At 42.9% G+C, this 17,836-nt stretch overlaps 1 protein-coding gene across 2 annotated transcripts in view; it reads left to right on the top strand.

Moving 5' to 3' along the window:
• TCEA3 (transcription elongation factor A3) overlaps nt 1-17,836 on the top strand; it is a 29,651-nt gene that overhangs the window by 873 nt on the left and 10,942 nt on the right. Inside the window, exons 2-5 of one of the 2 annotated variants that reach the window (XM_087939734.1) lie at nt 5,463-5,525; nt 7,088-7,193; nt 8,118-8,241; nt 10,409-10,480. In XM_087939734.1, coding sequence (XP_087795860.1) covers nt 5,463-5,525; nt 7,088-7,193; nt 8,118-8,241; nt 10,409-10,480 — 365 coding nt within the window. The remainder of the gene's footprint in view (nt 1-5,462; nt 5,526-7,087; nt 7,194-8,117; nt 8,242-10,408; nt 10,481-17,836) is intronic. The other variant, XM_087939735.1, reaches the window with a different exon arrangement.

Raw genomic sequence — 17,836 nt, 5'->3', positions numbered from 1 at the left:
ATTCCCAGGTGCGTGTATTCAAGCTGAACTCACATCCGAGTTGCAAGTTAACTTTCAGACCGAGAGCCTCCTGATGGCGGAAGGGAAGGTTTTGGGAAACAGGTGCTTGGCAAAGGCTGGAGCTCTTAAATTTGATCTTGGGGCATGGCTCCTAACGCAGGGATGGTATGAGAGGGAGTAGAAATAACAGGAGGAGGAGGAGGAGGAGGAGGAGGGAAGGGGGCCCTGTGTGCTATCTGCTTTTGGTAAGGTGGAGTGGCCCACATCCCTATTTTTTAAATCGAACATGACACCACCCAGCCTAAAATTTTGGAAGACACCAGGCCAATGAAACCCTTGGGTGAAGCAGGAGGAGGCCTTCTCCTATGAGTATAAAAGCGTTGGACGGATACTTTGGATACCTTCTGGTCCAACCAACTGTTCAAAGAGGAACCCCTATACAATTTCAGACAAACGGCTTTTCCAGCCTCTCCTTAAAAACCTCCAGTGTTGTAGCACCCACAACTTCTGGGTGGCCAGTAGATATTTACTAGCAATTATGATACTAACCTAGAGTATTTGTTGGTCACATTCAAGGTCTCAGCTAAAGGCCCTTGGACATTGACAAGGGAACAAGATGTTAGAAGTGTATAATTAAGCTACAAAATCTATTTTGATTTGAGCCAGCAGGCAGGAGGAGGCAGTCCTGCTTTTCTTCTCATAGTACATGTTTCAGCTCCATCAAATGTTTATTTGCCCAACCTTGGCTGTATGTAGACTTTTCCGCTGGCGTTGGATTCAACTTGGTTCAACAAATCCATTCCAGGGCCTACTCTTCTTACAACCTTTATTCATAGTGGGTCTGGTTACTTTGTTGCTGATAATTGATATTTTTAAAATGGTTTTATATCTTGCCTTTATTATTTTTACAAATAACTCAAGGCAGTGAAGATATCCAGCACGGCTTCTTCCTCTTCCTATTTCCCCCACAACAACAACCCTGTGAGGTGAGTTGAGCTGAGAGAGAGTGACTGGTCCAAAGTCATCCAGCCGGTTTTCATGGTGGGACTTTGCTTTGGTCTCCTGCTTTCTAGCCTGGTTCCTTAACCTCTAGACCAGGGGTGTCAAAACTCGATTTCATTGAGGGATGCACCAGGGTTGTGTTTGACTTCAGAGGGCTGGGGTGGTTTGCCACCTTGACATCACTTGGGGGCGCCTGTGGCGGCCTGAGTGCTCAGCCAGCAAAAACAGGCTCCCGAGCTCCGTTTTCGGCTGTGGTGGTCTCCTGCAACCCTCAGCCAGCAAAAATGGAGCTAATGAGGGTCGCATGTGGACTTCCTGAGCTCCATTTTTTGCTGGCAGAGTCACTGCAGGCTGGTTTTTCATTGTTTCCGGGTCAGCCTCATGGGCCAGATCTAAGCACCCTGTGGGCTGGATTCGGCCCGTAGGCCTTGAGTTTGACACTCCTGCCCTGGCTGGGGAATTCTGGGAGTTGAAGTCCGGCAGGCTTAAAGTTGCCAAGGTTGGAGACTCCTGCTTTAGACTAAACTGACTCGCTCTTCTATCACTATCCAGACTCTATTCATAGTGAATGAGGTTACTTCACTGCTGATAGTAATATTGTTGTTGCCTAACTTAGGGATAAGCCAACTGGAGGTTAAGAATTATTCCTGACCCTCATATTTCCTTTTTGGTCTCTCAGAAGTCCCTCTAGGCACGGCTGTTGAGAATGCAAGACAATTTATTCCATTTTTTTTTCATATGAAAAAGAATAAATCCCCAAATAGACAAATGATACTTAAAAAACAACAACAAATCCCAGCTTTTCTCCAGAAGTGAACTCTCACCTATAAATATGATGTGGTCTGTCTCATTTGTGCCCCCTCCGCAAAGGGTGTTCCTTGGCATCTGGAACCTATCCAGACTTAACAAAACAAACAGGATGATGTACGGAAATTCAGAAGAACATATAATTCATCTACTAGATTAAACTGGGGAGGCGTATCTAACTTTAAATGCTCACACTGGGCCTTTTCAAAAGTTCAATTAAAAAGACATGTCTTGAATCTGAAAGCAGAAAAAGAAACTGACACTTTGGCAAGTAAAGAACAGAAGTTGTCCGCCTGTAATATTTTATAAACCTTATATGGGGGCTGCTTCTATCAGCTATCTTTTTTATATATATAAGGGCCCCTGTTTAAAAAAAGGGTGAAAAGGCTAGACACTTAGAATAGTCTTAGAATAACAGAGTTGGAAGGGACCTTGGAGGTCTTCTAGTCCAACCCCCTGCTTAGGCAGGAAACTTACATCACTTCAGACAAATGGTTACCCAACATCTTTTTTAAATCTTCCAGTGTTGGAGCATTCACAACTTCTGGTGGCAAGTTGTTCCACTGATTAATTGTTCTGTCAGGAAATTTCTCCTTAGTTCTAGGTTGTTTCTCCCTGATTATTTACTTATTTTATTTATTTATTTTGTCAAGTGATTATAAGATTACAGGTATAAGTATAGACATAGTTATGAGTACATGATAAAAAAGAAACAATAGGACAGGGACAGTAGGCACATTGGTGCACTTATGCACGCTCCTTACAGACCTCTTAGGAAAGGGGTGAGGTCAATAGTAGACAGTCTAAGGTTAAAGTTTTTGGGGTTTGGGGAAAAACCACAGTGTCAGGTTTAATACAGATTAGTTTCCATCCATTGCTTCTTGTCCTACCCTCAGGTGCTTTGGAGAATAGCTTGGCTCCCTCTTCTTTGTGGTAGCCCCTGAGATAGTGGAACACTGCTATCATGTCTCCCCTAGTCCTTCTTTTCATTAAACTAGACATACTCAATTCCTGCAACTGTTCTTCATACGTTTTAGCCTCCAGGCCCCTAATCATCTTTGTTGCTCTTCCCTGCACTCTTTCTAGAGTCTCAACATCTTGTTTACATTGTGGTGACCAAAACCGAATGCAGTATTCCAAGTGTGGCCTTACCAAGGCATTGTAATTGGCACATGTTTCAAAAATGAGAATCGTGTTTGCTTCACTGTCATTCTTATTCCCTTTGGTTTATCATAATTATTCCAGAAACCTATTTAATCGGAAAGATATATTTTGTCCTTTCATGCCAGCAGAAGCAATGCATCTGGTTAGAATCGGAGGCTTTAGCCTTTTAAATCCCAGAAATGTAAGCATGAAACGCACTGAGCACTCTACAGCAAGATGATTACATCTTGAAGTTAATGTTTGACTTCCCTTGCAAACTTTGTTCTAGCCTGGGTGGACTACAAATAATTTCTTTAATCTTATTTTCCAGGTTCTCCCTTCAACTATAAAGGTGGACAGCTGGTAGTGTTCTTCCCACGGTGGAAACCCTGTGCTGGAACATGATTAGAAATTCTGATTTGTGGGGAGGCCAGCCTGGCTGGACAGGCCACTAATTTTCTTTAGAATGAAGAAACAGTCAGTGGACCTTGAAAAGGGCTGCAGGGTTGCAGCGTTGAGCTTCAATATGTTTCTGGAATAAATAAGATAAGCCAAAGGGGATAAGGATGACAGTGAAGTAAACACGACTCATTTTTGAAACATGTCCCAATTGCAGTGTTGTCAATGTTTCTCATTCCATTTTGCTTTTGCTTTTTAATAATTTAGAAAAGTAAACTCTCGTCAAGTTAAGTTTGGCTCTTGATCATGTCATGAACACGTGCATATTGTTTTGTTGGCAATAATATGCAAATAATGTGCCACTGCCTTCTTCCAGGCCATTTTTTTTGACTTCGCAAGCCAGTCTTCAGCCATGGAATTTCCTGGTGTCTAGCATTGACTGACTCTCCCACCAAGGAGATAGCGTTAGCAAGCACACAATGTATTAAATATTTTGTTTCTTGATGCTTTGATGGTTTTATTGTGAGCTATCTAGAAATGTGGAGAAGGTGGCATACAGAGGTATGTAGGAATAAATAATGTGTGGCCTTTAGGTGAGGAAACTTTGCTTATCTCTAGAACTGACTAACGTGATCGAAATGGCCCAGTGCCATGTCCCTATCCGTTTCTGATATTCATACACCACAGAGTGAAGACAACGACAAAACGAAGCATAGGTTTTATTGCTCTTTCTCTTTTTCTCTCTCCTCCTCTACCGCCCATCTTTCTGCTCTTCCCTAGCTTTCAAAACAAGTAGAAGATTGGCAATTGCAGGGAACTGAATCTATGCAAGAGACAGATGGCAAAGTTATATATTGGATTTATCTTTGGCCTTCGAAGATATTCAGGTGGGGGATGATATTGCTGAAACGGGTTATTAGCAGGCTCGGAAAAGATATCAGGATATATACAGTGCTTTATGGAAGCTTTTAACCACCTCTTTTACTTACGGTGTTTTGATATAGGATGAAGTACGAATAAAGGAGATTATTTATGGCCTGTGGTTAAAATGAGGGGGCTTTGGTGCTCTCTGTGCTTGGTTGTTTTCTTGCAGACTTCTCATTATCTAAACTAGGTAACATCATCAATGCACCAGTTTGGGTAATGAAACTTCTGCAAGAAAATTCCCTTCCAGATTGTTTTGTTTCATTTTTCTCTACCATGGCAGCTGGAAGATGTACAGACTTAAAGTTCCAGAAAGCTAGCTGGGGAAAGCTGGGAGTTGAAGGCCACATATCTTTAAGCTGCCAAAGTTGAGAAACACTGATCTATTTCATGGATATGTTCTTATTAATGTCAAAAATTAGAGAAAGAATTTTTGTTTTTAATTCCCCGTGTCTGTAACTAACAAATCCAGTTGGGAATATCTATTGCCCGAAGATCACCCGATCAATGTCTTCAGACATCTCGTTTGCAATTTATCTTGGCCAATGCCCCAAATAGCGATAGCGATGTTTTAATTGTTTTAATGAAGGGAAAATTATGATTGAAAAACTGGCATGTTCCAATTTAATTTCCAAGCCTCCTGCCTCATATTTTATTTATAGCAAGGTCTTAGAGAAGCCAAACAGAAACTCTTAGGAAATACTTTAAAAAAATGAAAGAGTTGTGAAGGAGGTAAGGGGCTAAAAGATCAAAATATATACAGGAGATTGTGAGTTCTAGTTCCATTTTAGGGATGGAAGTAGGCTGGGTGACTTTGGGCCAATCATCAGGTGACGGTGAGTTCTAGTCCCTCCTTAGGAATGAAAGCCAGCTGGATGAATTTGGGCCAATCACTCTCTCTCAGCCTAACCCACGTCACAGGGTTGTTTGGGGGGAAAATAGGAAGCGGAAGGAGTATTATGCCTGTGCACCACTTTGAGTTACTTACAAAGTAATAAAGGTGGGCTGAAAATGAAATAAATAAAAGTGAATGTTTTGGGAGGCGTTTTTACGAGAGCGTCTGCAACCTCTGTGTGCTTTAGAAGAGGCACTTTTTGCTCTCTTGGAACATTTAAAGGATGAAAAAGAAAGAAAAACAGAAACTGAAGTATAAATGATGCCTTCTGGGCTCTTTCTCCCCCTCTCAGGAAGGAGCTATGGACCTCTTGAAGAAACTGAACAGCTGTACCATGAGTGTTGAGCTGCTGCAGGTAAGGCTGCGTTGCTTTGTTCTCTTGAGAAATGTAGATTTGAACCCATTTAACAGGCCTTTTAACTCCAAGCATTCCTGTGTTTCAGCTATGAAACAGGCAGTCTTCATCTAACGATGGTTATGGGGAACAGCATCTCCGTTGCTAAGTAATACAGTTTTAAAGCAAGATGCAGTGGTGGGATTCAAATAATTTAACATCCGGTTCACCCAGGGTCAGGTTGGCTGTCACGGGAGGCGTGGCCTATCACCATCCTCCAGCTCCGCCCCATATGTGGAACGAGCCTCCCACAATGGCCAACCTGACCCTGGGCGAACTGGTTGTTAAATTACCCCTCTCCCCACTATCAAAGCGGATCCTGGGCGCTGCGCTCCAATGGAGAAATGGGCCATGGAGTGGTCAGCGTGAGGGAAGGAGGAGGAGCAGGGTGAAGAAAGAGGGAAAGCGGCCTTCTCCTCCTCTTGCACCATCCACTCCGTTACTAGTTTTTCCCATTGCAGTGCAGTGGCCAGGATCCACTTTGATAGCAGGGTGGGTGGGTAATTTAACAACCCCTTCGCTTGAACTGGTATGAACCGGCTAAATCCCACCACTGGCAAGATGTCGTGTTACTGTGATGGTTATCGACAGCAATTCTGGCACTTCCGGTTGCCATCATTGTGATCATTAAGCACAATGCCACATGCTTAATACGGTCATGGTAAGGATAGTGAAAATTACTGGCAGCAGAACCAGCATGGAAAACAGACCTCTCTTGCAAAGAACTGTCATCAGCCTGTATTAGGTTAATTTCAGTTTTCCTCCAGGAATTGCAGATGAATTTCTTTATTCCTAGTATCCACTTTGTCTTCTCAACAGCCCTGAGAAGGGAGGCTGAGAGAGAAGAAGAGAATCAAAGCCATCCAGTAAGCCAGCATTTGAGGACACTTAGATATATTCCACTTCTAGTCTGATGCATGGTTGGGAAAGCTGAAGATAATTTTAATACATTTTAAGTCTATTTTACCCTTGAAGATAGTATCTCCCAAGTGTGACACCAAATTGCTCCTGAAGTTTTAAGAATTTGTCTGATCACCTTTGTATTTATGGTGTCCTCCTTTATTACCCAATGTGGTTTAATGCTGGTTTTGTTAAGTGGTTTATCATTTTCTTTTTGCTTGGTTTCAATCAGGACTACTTGCCAGGGAACACCAGAATCTGCAAGATATCAAAATGGAGGCCCATCTCTTTTCACTATAGTTGCACCCAATTGTGTGGATTTTCACAAGCCGCTAACCCCCAGCACATGTGGATCTTTTTAATGCACTGCCACTTACTGTTTGGCAATTGAGGGGTGCTGTAAATGGATCTAGTAAATAAATAAACTGGATACATGATTTCCGATTGTTTTCATTGGTGGTGAGGAAGAATTAAGGAAATGAAGCATCTTGAGCAAAGGAAGGTCTTCCTTATCTTGACATCCCTTGATGTCATGATGATGATTGGAAAATGGGGATCCTGAGATTCTCCTCCTCACAAAGTATGGATTCCAGTAATGTAAATCCTTCTTTGCTTTCTTTCAGACCACCAAAATCGGTGTGGCTGTCAACACAGTGCGTAAGCATTGCTCGGACAAGGAAGTGGTGGCGCTGGCTAAACTCCTTATCAAAAACTGGAAGAGGCTATTAGGTAAGAATCCAGCGGTTCTTTATGATGGATGATCAGAAATGGCAATCATCAGATTTGGGGAATTCTTAGATGCGAAGGATATGATGGGATGGAATCATCTTTCATCTTCTTTTAACAATCCCGTAATCCCTTTTTGGGGTGGAATCTAGGCAACTGAATGGAGCTGAGTGTTTACTGGCCAGATGCCCTTCCTGTCCCCAGTGTGAAGTTTTGTTCGGTAGATATATTCTCATTGTGCCCAGAGACAGAAATACCTGCCTCTACCTAGGATCCAACTCAAAGCCTCCTGATTGTGAGGTGAGAGCTCCACCTCTAGGCCACCGCACCACTCAGAATGATGGACTGGCATCCTGGATACAAAATGGCTTTCCAGTTTAGTTGTCCTGAGTAGATGCTTTAATCTACCCCTTTTTCTCTTGTTTGCCTCTGTGGTGCTGCATCGTGGAACTTTTTAACTAGCTATCCCCTATTTTGAAAGATGATCTGTCTGCAGTACTTTTGAAAAAAAATAGTGTAACTTATTTTTAAAACTTAACCTTGTTTATTGCAACTAATTGCCCTGCTCTGGGGTTATTATTTTTAACCGTGAATGTGTAGGACAAAAATAGTACAAATTGGGAATAAATGTAATCTTTGTTATAAAAGAAGGGATTTAGATATAAGCGGCATTTGCCCTTAATTCCATTTTTCCCCCTTGACAAATAAAATGATTTGTAATGACACAACTTGGGAGAAAGATAGCATAAGGGATTCAGATGTTTTTCAATCCCCTTTTCTTGAGAAGAAATTTACTTTTAACGCTTTTGATCCTCTTCAATCCAACCGAAGCGAGAATACCAAGGGCTGAGTGACAATGGCACTTTTCACGGTCACCGAGTGGTGTCCTTATATTGTTCAGTTGGCTACCTGAACTTTTTCTTCCAGAGTCATCTGGGACACAGAAAGCGAAGAAAGAGAAAGACATAGCTGTCTCTGGCTGGAAAGCTGAAGGGGCCCTTTCCAACTCTGTGGATGTCTGCAAAAATCCTGATAGAAAACAGAAAGACAGGTATTGGCATTTTCAAGCTGTTTGCACAAATCTGTCAGTAGTCCAACAAACAGCTAGGGTAACGGTGTTTTGCAAATACCATGCTGGGTAAACTTGAGCAGAATTGGCTGCAGATAGCCCTTGAGTACCTAACAAGGTTAAATCATGGCAACTGGACCAAAGTTTATTAAACTGAAAGATTTGGTTACACATCCAAGTAACTTCTTCGGTCAAAATAAAAATTTAGTTAGGCAGGGTCAGAGAGTCATTGGAATGTACTAACTCTGGCCCATGCCAACTCCAGGGGTTTCTCCCCAAAATGTATTGTGATAGGTATATGAAGACTCAGTCATCTAGGCCAGGGGTCTTCAAACTTGGCAGCTTTAAGACTAGTGGACTTCAACTCCCAGAATTCCTCCTCCAGTCATGTTAGTTCAGGAATTCTGGGAGTTGAAGTCCACCAGTCTTAAACTTGCCAAGTTTAAAGACTCTTGATCTCGGCCAACTTATAGGAAGTGACAAGACAGGCCTATAATTCGGCCTGAAAAGCCTTGCAGAGGCTTTTTCCAAGCTTCTGGGAGGCCGAAAAAGGCCTCAAACCAGCTGAAAAATCAACTTGAGGTGCAGTGCAGGTAAGGGGGTGAGGGTGGGGGATTGCGTGCGCATGCACAGGGGTCGTGGGGAGGGAGATGCGCATTGCATTCTGGGTGCTGGCACGTGAGTGTGTGCACGATGGCGCACACACAATTTTTGGCACAGGAGCCCAAAAAGGTTAGCCACTACTGGTATACACTGTTGCTGTAGTATATCTGGACTGCGCAGCCTGTAGAAAAGACATCTTTTGTGGTGGAGAGAATCTCCGAATCAAGGCTTAGAGAAGAAAGGGGTGAAGAGAAGGCATTGAATGGGGGGGAGCTTTGCTTTGCATTTGATTCGGAGTGCGTGGGAGTACAAATGGGGCAGTCCAGTCTTTTCCTGCGTTGTCTGCAATTGGGGAGGGGGCAGCCACCCCCTTCTGAGCAAAGACAGCCTTTTGAAATCAGAAGAGCTCTAGCGTTTACAAGTAGATTTCCAAGTAATTTGTAATGAATCATAAATCTCTAATTGTTTGATTGTTCTGACCACAACATATTTTTCCACCTACGTCAGACTGTTGAAACCAATAAAAGAAAGAAAAAACACGAGAAATCAAGTGTTTTGAGAAACACTTAAATTGTACAGCTCAGTTCTGGTGCAGAAATCAAATTTCTAGGTTTGGAGTGTGGCTGAAATGGACCCTAAAACAGGGGGAATTGAACAAGGGGACTGTAGGGTTTGCTAAATGTGATTTATCCCTTGGATCTGATTGCTCGATCTTACAGTTTTAGTAAAAAGAATTAGCTTGATATTTGTCTTTGTCTTGCTTCAAAGCAGAAATGGATAATTTTTTGTTGGTAAGTGGTGACATTATCATTAAATGAAAATTATGGTTGATAGAGTAGAGTAGGGTAGAGTAGAGTAGAGTAGAGTAGAGTAGAATAGAATAGAATAGAATAGAATAGAATAGAATAGAATAGAATAGAATAGTTCTTCATTGGCCAAGTGTGATTGGACACACAAGGAATTTGTCTTTAATGCAAATACTCTCAGTGTACATAAAAGAAAAGATACATTCGTCACAATAAGTAATGAAATCATACTAGGAAACAGTCAATATAAATCGTAAGGATACGATCAACGAAGTTACAGTCATGCAGTCACAAGTGGGAGGGAATGGGTGATAAGGAGTGATGGGTGATAAGGAGTTGATTAAGGATTGCAGAAAGCCGAGCATTGCATAATCAAAATTAAAAAATAAATAAATTGGAAAAATGGGAGAAGGTCATTTTTCCAGGGTTGGTGATGGAGCCGATGGGTGATTCTTTTTTTGCTTGTTGATTTATAGTTTCAAGTGTACAAAATTACATAGCACCTTCGCAAATCTTGATTTATCTGAATTCAGATGGAAAGCGGGCTTATGGTTTTGATCAATAAGTCATTGTTATAACCTTGGGAGAAAACCTTGAAAGTCTGTGGCTTCACAGAGGTACCAAGAAGAGAAGTGTGAATTTTTCAAGTTCAAGAGCAAAATGGTTCGATCCCCAAACTCCGACCTCCTCCACAAGTTTGCAATCGTTCCTCGATCGTGGTCTCTTGTTTCCTTTTCTAGGAAATTGAATCAGTCCAGCTCACATGAAGTCATGCTGAAGAGTAGTTCTTCCTTGATCTCCAAATCAGACAGGTATCCTCTGTAATTGGAAATATAATCATTTTAAAAGATGTGAAAGGAATGAGGTATACCTGGTTTGGTGGGGGGAAATCAAGATTTCAGATGAATGGGACTGTTTAATAGACAAATGAAGACACGAGGAATGTGTCATTGCAACTCATAGTGACCTATGTTAAATTTTATCAGAATATTCCCAAAGCAACCCCTGAAGCTCAAGATGCACATATTTTTTTCTAACTAAGACCATTACTCTCTGCATATAACAGGAGGGCAGGAAGGAACCTGGGGTCTGTTACATTATTACATACAAATATGTGTGCATGCATCATTTCCCTTTCTGAAATACATAAATATGAATGCCTCTCTTCATTTGCAGGGGTACGTCTCCCACTGTTCTTTTGGTGCGTACTCTTAACAGATTATACAGATTAACAGAGTTGGAAGGGACCTTGTAGGTCATCTGAGCCACGTTAGCACACTGGTTGGAGAGCAGTACTGCAGGCTACTTCTGCTGACTGCCGGCTGCTTGCAATTTGGCAGTTCAAATCTCACCAGGCTCAAGGTTGACTCAGCCTTCCATCTTCCGAGGTCGGTAAAATGAGGACCCAGATTGTTGGGGGCAATAGGCTGACTATGTAAATCACTTAGAGCGGGCTGTAAAGCACTGTGAAGTGGTATATAAGTCTAAGTGCTATTGCTATCTAGTCTAACCCCCTGCCTAAGCAGGAGACCCTACACCGTTTCTGACAAATGGCAGTCCAATCTCTTCTTGAAAGCTTCCAGTAATGAAGCTCCCACAACTTCCGAAGGCAAGCTGTTCCATAGGTGGATTGTTCTCACTGTCAGAAAATTTCTCCTTATTTCCAAGTTCTCTCCTTGATCTTCAATCTAGCTTTCAGGTGCTTTAGAAAAATAGCTTGACCCCCCTCCTCTCTGTGGCAGCCCCTCAAATATTGGAAGACTGCCATCATGTCTCCCCTGATCCTTCTCCTCACTAGACTAGCCATGCCCATTCTCCCCATTCTCCTGTAACCGTTCTATGTCTTAGTCTCCAGTTCCCTAATCATCTTGGTTGCTCTTCTCTGCACTCTTTCTAGAGCCTCAACAGCTTTTTTATAGTGTGATGACCAAAACTGGATGCAGTAACAATGAATAGTATAGGTAGCCTTGATTATTTGTTTTGGAACCTGTATTTTGATTCCTCACTGGACGTTCAAAGACCTTTTCTTCCTTACTTGCAAGCTTCTGTGGGGGAGAAAGTAAGAATTTCCCTTTCTACCAACTTTCCTTACGTTTGGTAGAAGTGGCAAGATTTGCAGGCCAAAGACTGTTTTCCTTAATACCACCATTCCCCTAATTGATTTGAGGTTACTAACATTTATCAGCACAATGGACATAGTTAATTTTCCTCAAATCTTCCCCAAAAGGCCAAAATATTTCTGTTCGTGTTAAAGATATGCATCTTTAGAGCTGCAAATAATATTCTTTATAAATGCAGCTTCCTTTCTGTAAAAGATTATCTCCTTCTGGTTTACAGCTTAAAAAGTAATTACCAGCTTTTTGAATTAAAGACTATTATCAGGCCTTTAGCGCCATTCTTATCTCAGGAAATAAGTCCGTTTCTAGGGTTTTTAAAGATGAAATATGTCTCTCCCTTGATCTTGTTTGTCCTTGGTGAAATGCCAGTTTTATTTTGCCAGAGAGCCTCTTTAATTTCGCTTTCCACTTCAATGCTGGTGAGTCAGATTCTGTCCCTGGACTAAGCTAACTCGCTGTTTGAAAGATGACAGAGGTGCACTGAACTGATGGCTTTGGCAAGTTCCTCCAAAGTTTATTAAAGTCTGCAGCACATCTGCTGCTTAGATGGATATATCGTTGAGCAAAAAGAGGCCAATTTACTGAACATTCCTCAATTCTGTAATAGATCTGTGGTACTACAAGGTGCTCTTCTCTTGTTCTTTCTCCCTCAATGTTTCATTTTTCTCCTCCAGGTTTGTGCCTTTTTAATTCATTGATGGCTGTTTACATAAATCAGTAAATTTATCCTTTAATTAAGAAGTATATTAAGCTATATGTAGCAACTGTTAGATAAAGAATTCCCAGGGCCCATGATCAAGAGGCAAAGCTTTAATAATAGAATATTGACAGTGTTCAAATGATTTCCTCCCTCCCTCCCTCTTTCCTCTCCCCTCCCCTCCCCTTCTTTCCTTTCATCCATCTATCCATCCATCCTTCTTCCCTCCCTCTTTCCCCTCCCCTTCTTCCATCCATCCATCCTTCTTCCCTCCCTCCCTCCCTTCCTCGGAATGCCATCAAGAATATAGTTTGAAAATTGCTGGTCTATCTTTTAGCCCTAGGGTAGGTAACTCATCCAATCCTAACCATATTTGTCCCTGCTTAGCTTTTTTCGTACCAGGCAGGGTTGAGAGCTGCTGCCATCTGTTGGCCATGCATGTAGCTACCTGTCTTTAACAAAAGCAGCATACTCCAGCTTTTTGCGCCTACATTGTGCTAGGACTAGATCACTTTTTGATCTCCTCTTTCTTTTAGTGGAAACAGTCTACTGAAGTGTGGCACTTTATTGACGCAGAGAGACAAGGCATACATAGGTCTTCAATGAATGTAGCAGTTGTATTAAAAAGAAATGGCTAGCCTACAGCTGCCTTCAAAATTAAGAGCGACTCAGTACATTTCTTGCTTATGGGGTGTCCATCTCTCAGCTGTGTTACTACCCAAACTCATAAATAATACAGATTGCCCTTTCTAAGCAAAATGTAGGCTCTTCTGTAAAATATGAGCTTAAAAGATTAAAAAATGCTGCAGCTCTCTGGTTTATTTGTATGTTTTATTGCCTCCTTTTTAAAGCAATTTCACTTGACTCGTAACCTCATAAAAGTTTAAACTCCACATTTAGTTCTGAGGGAGAGTCTCTCTCTCTCTCTCCCCCTTACCTTCTAGGTACTTTACCAGCAGGCTTACTTATTTTGCCTTATTCGAATGCAGTTTTCATCATGTCTTTCCACGTTCAGAAAGAAGGCTTAGAAAAGAGACTCTGCATAGATTACAAACAAACTGAAAAACAAACTACAGAAACTCTGGGTATTTGTTCTGATGTCTCCTCTTTATAAAGGGGACACATACATCTTTCGGTGTCAAGTTGCCATCAGAAAGACGGAAAAGCTGTAACTGTCAAGCAGGTTTCCTTGATTCACCAAATTATAAAAATGAGCGGGGGAGGGTGTTGAGGAATATCAGATGACATCAGATCCAATTCTTGACTCTAGGTAGGATGTGTGTAGGGGAAGAGCAAGTAGAGCTGGAAGGCAGAGTTAAATGCATCATCAGTTTGGAATCCCTTCATAGTCAGCCAAGTTGAACCCTACTTGAATTCTGCTGACCTTTATCTAGCGCCAATTTAGTGATGGCCGCTAATTGAGGAGATTCTTGTGCATAAGCTTGAATAAATCTTCCGTACTGCAACTTTATGAATGGTTTGGGTTCTTTGCACCTGACAATCTACGTTCTGACCTAGCTCCCCAAACACAACAAACCCTCTGTAGGTGAAGCAATGATTCCTTTATTAGGAGCCCCAGCAAAAAGTTTCTCTTTTACCACAGGTGAAGAAGTCTGTCCAGCAGGGAGATGAATAGTTGTCTGCCACATTCATCTCTTCCCCCTGCCTTTTATCCCCAGAGCTAGCAGGGGGATTTGCTAGCAGCGGTGGCTCTTCCGTCCCAAGGACCGTCCCATAGATTTCGGCTGTTCTCCTCTCCTCTGCTTTCTGCTCATCCATGCTTCAGGCACTGGACCCAGCTGTTTCTCCTCTTCCTCATCAGCCAGGTCCAGACTTGGAGGCTGTTGACTCTCCATCTGAGGGCTCACGGATGGCCCAGAGTCCGCCTCTGTCTCTCTCTACCAGCTCCATTTCCTCTTCCCTCTTGGAGCTCTCAGGTTGCCTTGATGCTGACCCTTACTCCCATGCTGCCTCCTCCTCTTGATTCAGCTGCTGGAGGGGCCAGCGGCCGACAGGCCATGATACTGTAGCCCAAAATGCAATGTATTTAATTGCTTTAGTAAATCGCATTTTGTGTAGATTTTGATGCATCGCCTCTTAAAACCGGGGGGGTTGGAAAAATGACACCACACAGGCTGTGATGTCATCATGTGAACTCCGCCCTTGTACTGAAGTTGCAGGGCTTCCATTGTGATGTCATCGGGACAATTTACTTGCCTGTCCTCCCACGCCTGATGCTGACGGCTGGAGATGTTTGCCCAATTCCTTCCTTAAACGCATCCCGTGTCTCAGCCTGCTTCATTAGGGCTTGTGTTGTAGTGCTGATCCAAAGGGGTTGCTACTGCAGGACAGGCTAAAACCTTAGTAAATATCCATCTAACCTCTCAGGAAGTCTCCAGCTGATTGCCAAGCAAAGGCAGGCACATCTTTTGTTTATTTGCAATTTGTATAAACGGCTGCATTCCAGAGAGACTCCAGGGAGAGTTCACAAGAAGGCCGAAACTGTGAAACACAGCAGATCATAAACTCTGTTAAAAAAAAGAAATCAGAATTCATAATAAGGGTTTGCTGTCTACTCTAAGTCTCCAGGATGACTTTTGCATCCCAGGTGGTCTATTACCAAGGTCTCCAACCGTAGCAACTTTAAGACCTGTGGACTTCAACTCCCAGAAGCTGAGGAATTCTGGGAGTTGAAGTCCACAAGTCTTAAAGTTGCTAACATCAGAGTTTAAATGGGTTTTCTAAAGGAGGGAAAAATAGGTGCTGTTGAGAGAGAGGCTATTCTAAAGCAAAGGAAGCACCCAATCACAAAGAAATACAGGTAGTCCTCAACTTACAACAGTTCATTTAATGACTAAAGTTACAACGGCACAGGAAAAAAGTGACGAATGACCACTTTTCACACTTACAACCATTGCAGCATGCCCACAGTCATGGGATCAGAATTCAGACATGTGGCACGATTTACTCACATTTATGATGGTTGCAATGTCCTGGGGGTCACGTAATCCCCTTTTGCATCCTTCTGACAAGGCAAAGGCAATGGGGAAGCCAGATTCACTTTAACAACTGTGTTCCTAACTGCAGGGCATCAACTCCTAAAATATTTCTGTGGTCTTTTTAGCGTTGCCAACAGAAAGGGAGGGGGGAAAGGGGTTTGAAAGAGCAGTGTGGCAGCTTGGAAATCGAAAATGCATTCCATAAATGTTTTCAAAGATAGTAACTAGGTGACTGAAGTTTCTGCCATGCAAAATTCTAACTGGAGAGCATGATTGATGACTCTTGGCTATGGATGTGTCCCATTGGAGAATATGGATTACGATACACCCAGGGGGTGGGGAAAAACCAGGGTCAAGGGTGCCAACGAATGATGTATCTCGAAGTCTGCTACACCCAGGCAATGCCGGACATGTTAACTTCCAATAAATCCTTTTGAAGTTTTGGAAGTTTGGCTCGAGACTCATGATTTAATTGGGGTAACAGCCAGAATCCTGACACGGGGATTCACTTAACAACTCTGGCAAGGGAGGTGTTAAATTAGGACAAACCTCTCTTAACCAACAGACCTTTTGGGCTTAATTAGGGTCTTAAGTCGAGGACTATCTGCCATTGCCTCTGCTTGGATGGGGAAGGGAGGTAGGAAATCTTCAGCTTCCTTTTTCCAGGATGGAAGGACAGGACATGGCAGATTCTTTGTAAACCGAACACAAACTTCCACAAGAAGTTTGGTTGAGAAAACCTCCAGGGTATCCCAGCTGTAATCCTGTTTATTTTCAGATTCTTTGGCAGCTGCCTCAGCCTGACAGAAAGTCTTCCAAGCAAGACTGACTGAGATGACAGGGAAGCAATTTCAGGCACGGAACATTTTCCCACTTAGAACCAATTAATCCTCGTGTTGTATGTATGGGTGGAGATGTTGTGGTTTCTGTTCTAACAGCCTTGTTGTAATCTGGTGGGGAGACAGGCCTTTTCCTTAAAACAAGAAGCCTGAAATTGACCGTGAACATAACCTCTCAAATCTGCTTCACTCTGGGAACCAGGTTGGAGAAAGCTTAGCAAGAAATATGTCCTTGACTTATGACCATAATGGTTGTAAAATGGCTCACCAATGTACCTGAGCTGTACCGGATTTTGTGATCTTTTTTTGTTTTGCAGCAGTTATTAAGCGGACACCGGGGCCATTAACCAATTGTTCACTATGGCCAGTTTTGCAAAAAACTGGAAGCAAATGCTGGTTTTGGGCAAAACCAATTGCAAAACCTGTGTCAACCGTCCCGTTGACATACACAGCAAAAGAAAAAAAATCTGGGGACATTATTTTTACTTTGCTGATAGAAACATACAGGCACAGAAGCAGCAAAGCTCACTCTGAGGTTTGCGTGCGAAAACCAGCATAATTTAATTTCCCCTTTCCCCCCTTTGGGCCACTCTCTGTTCCTTGTCCACCAATCCAGCATGTCCGATTTGTTTTGGGGAAAACAGTCTGCACCTTCGGAAGGTCCCCATTGCACGGCCTTCACGTCTTGGGATTTTTTCAGGCTGCAGACGGCTCACATAAATTCCTCATCTCCCTCCCAATATATCCCAAGCCTTCCCCCTCCTGTTGTCTCTGTTGCCAAGCTGCGAATTGAGGTGTGTTATGAGTCAGTCTTGACAATCTGGTCATGTGACTGCAAGGAGGCTGTTGTTCTGACCTAGGCTTCCCAAGATCATGAAGCAGACTCCTCGTCCCGATAAAACCCCTTTTATTTAGGTTAAAGTGAATTCCTCTCCAGCAAAGTCCCACCAAACAATGTTTCATGAGATTTCACAACTACAGACCTTTATCAGGCTTGGAGAGTTGCCAGGCTGATATCTTCCAAAAGCCACACTGTAGCAGAAATTACTTGGCAAGAAGTCAGGAACAGATCTAATAAATTGAACTAATTGTCTCCTGCGAACACCACTCCCCTTTCGCTCCTCTTTATTCCCTATGGGAGGGGCCATTCACCGTCCACCTGTACCCTTACTCCCGAGTCAATCCTTGTTCCTTAACTGTTCCCTTCTCCTGGCAGCTCTGTGCATGTGCACATCAAGAACAAGCTCCAGCTGTTCTTCTGCCTCACTGATCTCCGACTCTGAAGGCAGCTGTTAACTGTCAGTCAGCCCTGGCCTCATCTCTGCCTCCGACACAGACACTCATCAGAGCCTCCCCCAGACTCCAGGATTGGCCCATGTTCCTCCCCAATCTCCTCACTGTCCGAGTCTGCCGCCAGCTCTGCTGGTGGCTGGTGGGCCACAACAGCTGCCAATGGGCATAAATGCAAGCTGGCTGCCGAGATGAGCTCACATGACTACAAGGGGGTATCGGAACT

Source organism: Pseudonaja textilis, chromosome 10, assembly GCF_049901715.1.
Source record: "Pseudonaja textilis isolate UNSWEBS1 chromosome 10, rPseTex1.2, whole genome shotgun sequence".
Classification (NCBI taxonomy): Eukaryota; Metazoa; Chordata; class Lepidosauria; order Squamata; family Elapidae; genus Pseudonaja; species Pseudonaja textilis.
This window is presented reverse-complemented; position numbering and strand designations above follow the sequence as displayed.